General features: G+C 36.1%; 1 protein-coding gene across 3 annotated transcripts in view; it reads right to left on the bottom strand.

The window, feature by feature from the left end:
• Nucleotides 1-955: 955 nt before the first annotated feature.
• RNF38 (ring finger protein 38) overlaps nt 956-8403 on the bottom strand; it is a 116740-nt gene continuing 109292 nt past the window's right edge. For all 3 annotated transcript variants that reach the window (XM_030969511.1, XM_030969513.1, XM_030969512.1), the window contains one exon: nt 956-4398. In XM_030969511.1, the coding sequence (XP_030825371.1) occupies nt 4336-4398 (63 nt within the window). In that variant the 3' untranslated portion in view covers nt 956-4335. The remainder of the gene's footprint in view (nt 4399-8403) is intronic.

The following is an 8403-nucleotide window of genomic DNA, read 5'->3' as shown; positions in this document are numbered from 1 at the left end:
TGTTCGGTCTTCAGGTTGTTTATTAAGTCTTATCTACAAAATTTTCTCCCTGGCAGACAGAGGTCTGACCAGCAAGGCAGCCACGACGCTCTCCGCCCGCCCCCAAGGCTGCGCCGTCTCTTATACCACAAATTACGTATATCATATTTACCTTTACCTTCCAATACCTATCACCCATGTTAGACAGTGCACCTATATTCTAAACCAATCCCCAAGTGCTAACATCACAGCAGAAGATGAAGGCCAAGAAGAAGGAGAAAGGCTGGACACACCCAGTTCTCTCCATCTTGCCTCCTGAACCCCCATACCAAAAAACCCAAAATCTTCTTTTCTAGCCCGTGATAATTTCACTATTATTCTACCTAAACTGTTGTGGCTTGCTGATCTTCATATAAGGTTGGTAATTTGCTCCATGGGTCATAATCAAAACCACAGGTGTCTTGGGCTCTGTGACAGGGTCTCTGAGACCCCTAGCAGGGGTCCTGGTGTCCTGGACAGCCAGAGGTGTGTCCTGGGTCCCGACACAACAGGTCCATCTGGATTGGCCCATCTTGGATGTTTAGAAATAATGGCCAATCCAAAACTGAGAGCTCTCTCGGACACAGTCCGAGCGAGAGGGGTTTGTTATCATTCTTTACTTTTCTATTCTTAGGTAGCTTAGCAGCTTCTGGAAACTCTCCTTTCTTTTTCTTTTTAGTATAGTTATAGTATATGTATATATCATGGAATAATAAATCAAGCCTTCTGATAATGGAGTCAACCTTCTCGTCTCTTCCTTCACCCAAGAACCCTTGTGACAACCGTCACAGTTGTGTGCTACAGTTAAGATGGCAAAACACCTACAACACAAGTGGCTGTTGCCAGTAATATTTCAATTTGCATGATGATGCACAGAAATATGCCCAGTAATAAAAGAAAACCATACATTCCTCAAAGAGAGAACAGGACAAAATTGTGTAAGTGTACATCATACATTTATTACCGAACAACTCTCTCAACTCCAAAATTGGGCACAGGGATTAAAAATAAAAATTCATTGCACTACCTAGTAAAGCATTACTAGTAACTCTCATAAAAAATGTACAAATTTTGTTAAAAATTTATCAAGCCTTCAAATGATTTGGTTACAGATATTTATAATACATTTAAAACTACATGTACATGTTAAATGATACAATAGCATATGATTTAAAGAAAACCCTTAACAAAATATGATTCCAACAAAAACCATAAGCTTTCATAATAATTAGCAAGTCTGAAACACAATTAGCAAAATGAGGTAACAATGTACCAAAGGAAAAAACCACAGCTTTTACAAAGGCCCAAAGATAACTCAGTTGAAACTGTTTACTACAATTAAAATTAAAACAGTTGGTAAGTCTCATCCCAAGTATTATGCATTGTATTAAGAGCTGTGAAGTCACATTCAAGAGCCTCTACAAAATGATGTACAACACATGGCCTTACTTCTTTTTCTAAAGAAAGCCAAAAAACAAGACACTGGAATTATCTGTAGGCCTTGATATCCACCAAAATGTCAAATTAAATTGACAGTTTATGCAAAAAAACCACAGCAGTGCCAATATGAAAAAGCAAACATACTGGCGGTTGTATATTTTTGTTTTTTGAGAAAAAAAGAGTAACTGGATGGTAGAAAGGCAATGAACATAAAAGAAGTGTTGCTGAATTCAGGTGCTCTCAGGCATCACGGCAGCTATGCATAATACATGGCAGTTAAGAGCTGAACATAAATCCCCTGCCCTTGACAGCCACCACAGAAGATGTGGTTGTAGCCTGTCTGAGCTGATTCAAAACATTTAAGCATGTGTGCTCTTTGTACACACTGACCACGAGAAGCGAGTCCCCATTCATCCAAGCAAACCAAAGAACCATTCCAGAAGAGATGAGCCATAAGAGTGCAACAATTAATTGCAGGATTTTACCAACTTAGACCCTCCATCTCCTAGACCTCCCACTGTATCACTGAATTTTAGTGGGGGAAAAGGGACATATTTCTCCAGTTCCAGAAAGAGAACTACTTTACCTCGGCTTCTGAAGTATGTGTCTTGTTCACTTGTATTAAGTTTAGAAAAAGTACCCTCTTTCCATGCTTTGAACTGAATACTAAACACAGAAATGTTAGTCATGTTTAAATCTGTACATGGATTCTTTTTCTTTTGCAGTTATATAAAAGAGGCTAAGTTTTGTAAGACATACGTGGCATATGCTTTTTAAACATGATTTTATTTGTTAAAAAAATAAATTTTATTACATGTAATTTAACCTGCTAGGTGCTGTTGTGAAAAGCCTATTCTTTAACTCCACTGGAAGAGAGGAAAAAGAAATTCTAGTATTTTGAAGTGGAAATAAGAGCATTTTTGTTTATTTAGTGTTCCTAAGTAAGGACAGGTACAGAAAACATCACTGTTTTTGAGAACTACCTACATAACTAAACAGAGGGAAAAACATCTGAAACAGGGCAAAATTGTGCTTTTATTTAGCTGCACCAAGAGCTGTAACTGGTCTGTAAAATCTTCAAAGAGGAAAACCAGCATGGAGAACCTCTAACACTGTTTGAAATTTTAACTGATACTAAAGCATAGCAGCATACAAAAGCATCAGAAATTATAAAGAATAAACTTAAAGCTGAGACTGGCAGCAAGTTGTAGCAATACTGGTAATTGTGCCACTTGTACTGCAACCAAAGAAATGACACTGAATTTAAGAGAAGAGTTTCCTTGCAAAAAGTGCATCCTTTTAATAATTGTGGTATATGCAGACCTAAGTATTTTGCTAAAACACATCACAGACGTTAACAGTGTGAACGTTACAAAAAAAGTTCATTTTTTTTCATAGCCCAAATAAAATATTATTCAGAGCACTTGAATAGACATTATCCCCTTTTTTCACAGCACTGTTCTGGAAAGTTTTCCAAATTTCTCCTCTAGTGGAGCACTCTGGAAACTTGATTGCAAAAACCTAGGAGTTCCTTCTTCCTATTACACTCATCATGAAATAAGGAAGGGAAAGAAGCAGCATCAGGGCAACTGAGTTCTGCAGGTTATGACCAAAACCTACCTCCTCTTGTGATAGGGTGAAAGAAATATGAAATTCTCCTTCTCTGAGAAAACACTAAAAATGCATTTTATTCATGAAGTTGCAGGAATAAAATTGTAACCTTTTACAAGTTATTTTAGTTACATACCAACTTCCTTGCAGATGACAAAGAACGAAAAGCCAGTGTTTATAAGCTGAAAGATTGTGTCCTTAGCAAGTACAATGGGCAAAAGTTAAGAGCTTTTTCCACAAGACCAGGACACCCTCAGTGTACTTCCTGCTTCCTTTCATGAAAGAGAAACATAACTGGTAAACCCAGCTAGAAAAATTTAAAAGGAAAACAGGAAAACATTGATATATTTCAGCAACTGAAAACATTAATATTGCTAAATGTGATATTGTGACTCTAAATTGATAAAATAACTTGTAAATCAGCCATTTAAAAATCCAGACTTTGTAACATATGATAAAACCCCCAAGGTTACTCATGTATGAAGAATCAATGCATTCTTTAGTGGTACACACTTAAAGCCTCCAGTGAAGGGGAAGCATAACAGCTGTTTGAATAGTAGTAGGTAGAAAGGTCTTTACATCTGTAAGTACGTTGGGGACAAAATACTAAATGTCTGTAATTGCTGCACCCATTGCATTCAGTGTGCAACTGCAAACACAAGGGAAGGAACCAGTGTACAGTACTAGTACTGTTTAAATAACACACAAGATTATACATTGCAGCATAATTATTACTACACACATACGTTCTCAGTACATGCTGGTATATAGGTTCTCAAACACGCAGGCACACCCAGTCACAAGCACACTTCACTCACCCTCTCTCAGGCAAACACACACTCATACCATTCATCCCCACTCACAGTATCTGAAGGCTCTATATAAGGTAGATTGCTATATTGTTTGGAGCTACCATTTTTTTTTTCTTTTATATAAAAGCACATGCTAAAAGATCACATCCACAGTAATCTCGCAGCAATACTTGGAATGATCACACAAAACCCAGGGAATGTTAGTGCACACACAAAATTAAGCTAAAAAAAAATCTTTGGAGTTCCAATCACACTTGTTAGTATAATAATCCCGTAACTGTGAAGACTAGTTATAAGCTTTATCATTGATTAAGTCACACAGTGCAAAGTAAGGTCCATTGACCCTTTTGTGTAAAGGGTAGGCTGGAAGCCACATGGGTAGGTAAGTTCAATAGAGCGTCCATATATACATGTGACCAGAAACACCCAAACCGTATTTGTGCTCTTAGATTGGTCATTCTGAATCACGATGCACTTCTGAAGCATCAGCTCTACAAATCGGGCAGGTACGATTTGCCTGTAAAACCAGAAAAATAAAACAGGGTTAACCAGACTGACAAATACATTGTTACAGTAATGTGTACATGACTCTGACATCTGTGATTGCTGAAGAGCAATTCAAGGGAAGACAGAATGTGCTTATGTCTTTTCTTGTTTTGTTATGTTTGAATGGTGTGGTGAGTTTGCAAATTCAAAATTACATTTACAAAAAAAAAAATTGTGCCTTTTACCCTTAAACCCAAAGCAGGACAACAAATACGGCTCTAGCTAAGTGATGGTGGTTTCATTAATGCAGATTCACAATTAGAATGCACTGCAGTCAGATGGATGCAACTAACAGCCTGTACTGTATGATGAAGAGAAAACCACCAAAACAAACTGAGACACCTTGAGCTCAAATAAACATTTTGTGTGAGGATGTCATATTGTCACAAACTGTACCGATCAGGAATGACACCATACTTTGTTTATTTGGTTATCATCACAGAAAAACATCAGATAGATTTGGTCAAAGCTGAAAGCTAATAGGGGGAAAAGGGAGGGGCTTTTAGTAAAGGGGAAGGGGAATAAAATAAAGAAAGAGAAGATGACCTGACCAAGCAGATATTCAAGTAACAAACCCCAGCAGGCCTATATTTAGCTCTTTAGTAAAGCACATATTGAAAATATGTCCTGTGACTCATTTATTTTTCTAGCTTCCTTAAAAAGTAAGACAGATAAGAAGTAATATTCCTTAAGCTACTGGGAAAAGTATTTCTGCTTTCTCATTCCCCTTTTCAAATACTGGCTAATTTCATTTTAGCAAATAATGAGAAAAAGCCCCAGAAAAATATATGTCCATCAATGAGTCAATACTTCCCTTGCAAAGGGAAGAGTGAAGAGAGCTCTTCCCTGTCACAAATTCTCTATTTCATAGTTACCAAAACTGCAAGACCAAACACTGTACTCCAAGTCTTCTAAGGCAACCACATTTTTCAGTGAAAATACAAGTGAAGAGCATCAAGAAGTATGACTCTGTAGGCCAGAATTCAGAATTCTTTGTCAAATATTTTAAATCCAAACAATAACCAATCCTATGAAAGTACTATGTTATTTTTTACTGGAAAACATTATTCAGTAATGGAAATTAAAGTTACAGTATATTTTTCCTGTCAGTTTTCCTGCTGTCAACAGTTAGCACTGTCCATAAATTTTATTGCTTTGTAATTTTTGTAAATCATGGATTGGACTATCAATTAAACTTATATTTCTTGCTCTTTCACTAGCAGTTTCAAAATGTCCTTAGTCAGTCATTTAATTTCATTTCATGTGCCTGATTCTAAATATGGCCTGGCTGATATAATGTTTAAAATAAAAAGGCATGTTCTTAAACATGGAATTCAGTGGATTAATAAAAAGCTATTTGCTTAGGTTGGTAGTGAAGTAACAACCACTTGCACTGCAGAACAGCATTCAGTAGGAGTAATTTCCTGACAAGAATTGCAGACATAGACCTACTGTGCCAGGACAAAATGAATACTCATGGACACTAAACCACTGCTTTTAAAGTAACTTTTCAAGATCCTATATGAACATCTGCTTTAAATTTAGTTGCATTTTTGTGTCTTTCATTAAATGAATTTCCCCCTCCTGGCATTTCATATGATTCTTTGACACCAAAAGAGGAGTGATTAGGACATAATATTGTAATATGATCTTCTAACTTGCCACTCTTTCAGGCAGAATTAATTTTGTGCTGTAACTATAGAGTGCTGCACAATGAATTGATTTTTAAAAATATTTTATAGAAATTTATAGTTAAAGCGAACTGCATTTAGAATAATGAAGCTATAGGGCTACTAGAATCCTCTAAAAACCACTGCACTGCTTTGGTGTTAGTCTATCAGAAATAAGTTGAAGTATAGTTACAGTTTGTCTTTTCATATATATAATACAGCATTTCTCAGTAGGTTAAATATAAGGGCAGGTTGTCCTCTTAACATTGTTCTCAACCCTCAAGGTGAAGACAGGTCATGGTGTCAAGTACCCTTTTGGAATTATGATTTTTATTGTATAGAAGAACACATTTCTCATGTGTTCATACATGACTAGAGGATATAGGGAAGAAGGAGCCAAATACTGTGAAACACGGGAACTAGGAATACTAAAAAGTGAAAGGATAACCTCTCTCCTTTTAATTATTTTGTTTCCTCCACTGTATTTTATCTTCTCTTGTTAAGTCTTTAAATTTGCTTAAATAGTTAAGTATTTTAGCCGAAGTGGCCAACTTAATGCACTGTTAGAGAACATGTCCTCTTGCTCGCCACCTAAAAAGATAGTATTGTCACATATTCCACGCATACAAGCCACAAAACATTTTTAGGTAGCTTTTTTACTTCACCATCATCACCAACAGGCAACCCAAGAAGAGTATTTTTCAAGTACTCAGATTGAATCACTAACCTTTTACTGATATCTTTCACTGAAGTGACATATGAATGGAACTTAAAAAAATTAAATTGACTCCATAGTTCTAGAAATAGTCCTAGATAACAACTACACTCTTCAAAAAATGAAATTAAATCAATAAAAAATAGTAACTAACCAGTAATATTTTTCTTTGTCTACTTCATGGAATAACATTACAGGTATTGAAAGACAGAACTTTAACTTTCCCTTGCAGAATTTATGATGTTGGCTGGGTGATGTGAATTAGGTAGATGTGGACATAATTATACAATCAAGATACATTAAAAAAAAGCTCTCAAATTCATAAACAAATGGACAGAAGCAAAACTAAAGGACAAAATATTTTCCAGTTATTATCACTTCCAGATATTAGCTTCTTAACTGTAACCAAGTTTAGACAGAGGCAGTAACTAAAACAGACTGGTTGTTACAGGTAATTTGTTACAGCTTCCAAAGCAAAATAGTCTTTATTTGCAAATAGCATCTTTGTGCCACTGTAACTGAGCCCACATGGTGTAAAAGTATTGTTTTAGTGAACTTACACTAGAATGGTTTAATGTTCTCTATCTTACTTTGCACTCAGCTCTGCAAGTTCTACTAGGTTTAACTGCACCCGTCTACATTTTGATTGCGTATCTTGCACCTCAGTCTAAGGACAACCTTTAGAAAATACTACAGGTGATGATCTGTTAGAAAATGCAGATTCTATGATGCGACAGGAACATCAGCAAAACTATTTCACTACTAGAACAGTACACTACAATTATGAAAACAGACTAAACTAAATCTGTTTTTTTCACTTTGCAGTTCCAAATTCTACTGCCAGTTCATTTGCAATTGAAAGGACTAACTCTTTTACTTATTAAAATAACACACTGAGTCCAAAAGAGACTAGCTCAACATGCTTGTCTGACTCCTGAGTGGGATGTCAGGTAAGAAAAGAGCAGTAAGATAAACACACACGATACTTTCCTGACACGTACCTCTAACTTCCAGAAATCTGCAGATCAGGGGTTCTATGAATCAGAGTTACTTTTTTTTTTTGCATTAATAGCCTGGAATGAACTGTCTTTAAAAAAATCCACATAATAAACCTATAGTATCCACTATCTCACAGGCTATGTCAAATGACATTTTCTTTTTTTTTTCTTTCTTTCCATAAAGTGGAGAGAATACTATCCCTGATACTCACTGTCCATACTACAACTGACTTAAGAGAGTTTCATGCAATGAAAGACTGACACATATAGTGTGGATGCTGATTGAGAAGAGAAGGGGAACACTGAAGAACACCACTTTGATACATACAGACTCTAGTTTTAATTTGTAGTAAGTGAATAAAGCTTCATATGTCTAGCAGAGAAAAGCTGATAATATTATGTGGAGTGTGTGCATGTGGCTTCTTAGTATGACAAAAAAAAAAAAACAACAGGTGTTTCGATTACTCTTGCTCATTTTTGAGCATGTATGTGAATTCAGACACTTCTGGACCATTTCTACCAAAAATTAAGAGCACTACAAACAGTTCCACTGGCCCTAGATTTTGTTGGAGCTTTAGACGTAGACTACTATG

This window comes from Camarhynchus parvulus, chromosome Z (assembly GCF_901933205.1).
Source record: "Camarhynchus parvulus chromosome Z, STF_HiC, whole genome shotgun sequence".
NCBI lineage: Eukaryota > Metazoa > Chordata > Aves > Passeriformes > Thraupidae > Camarhynchus > Camarhynchus parvulus.
This window is presented reverse-complemented; position numbering and strand designations above follow the sequence as displayed.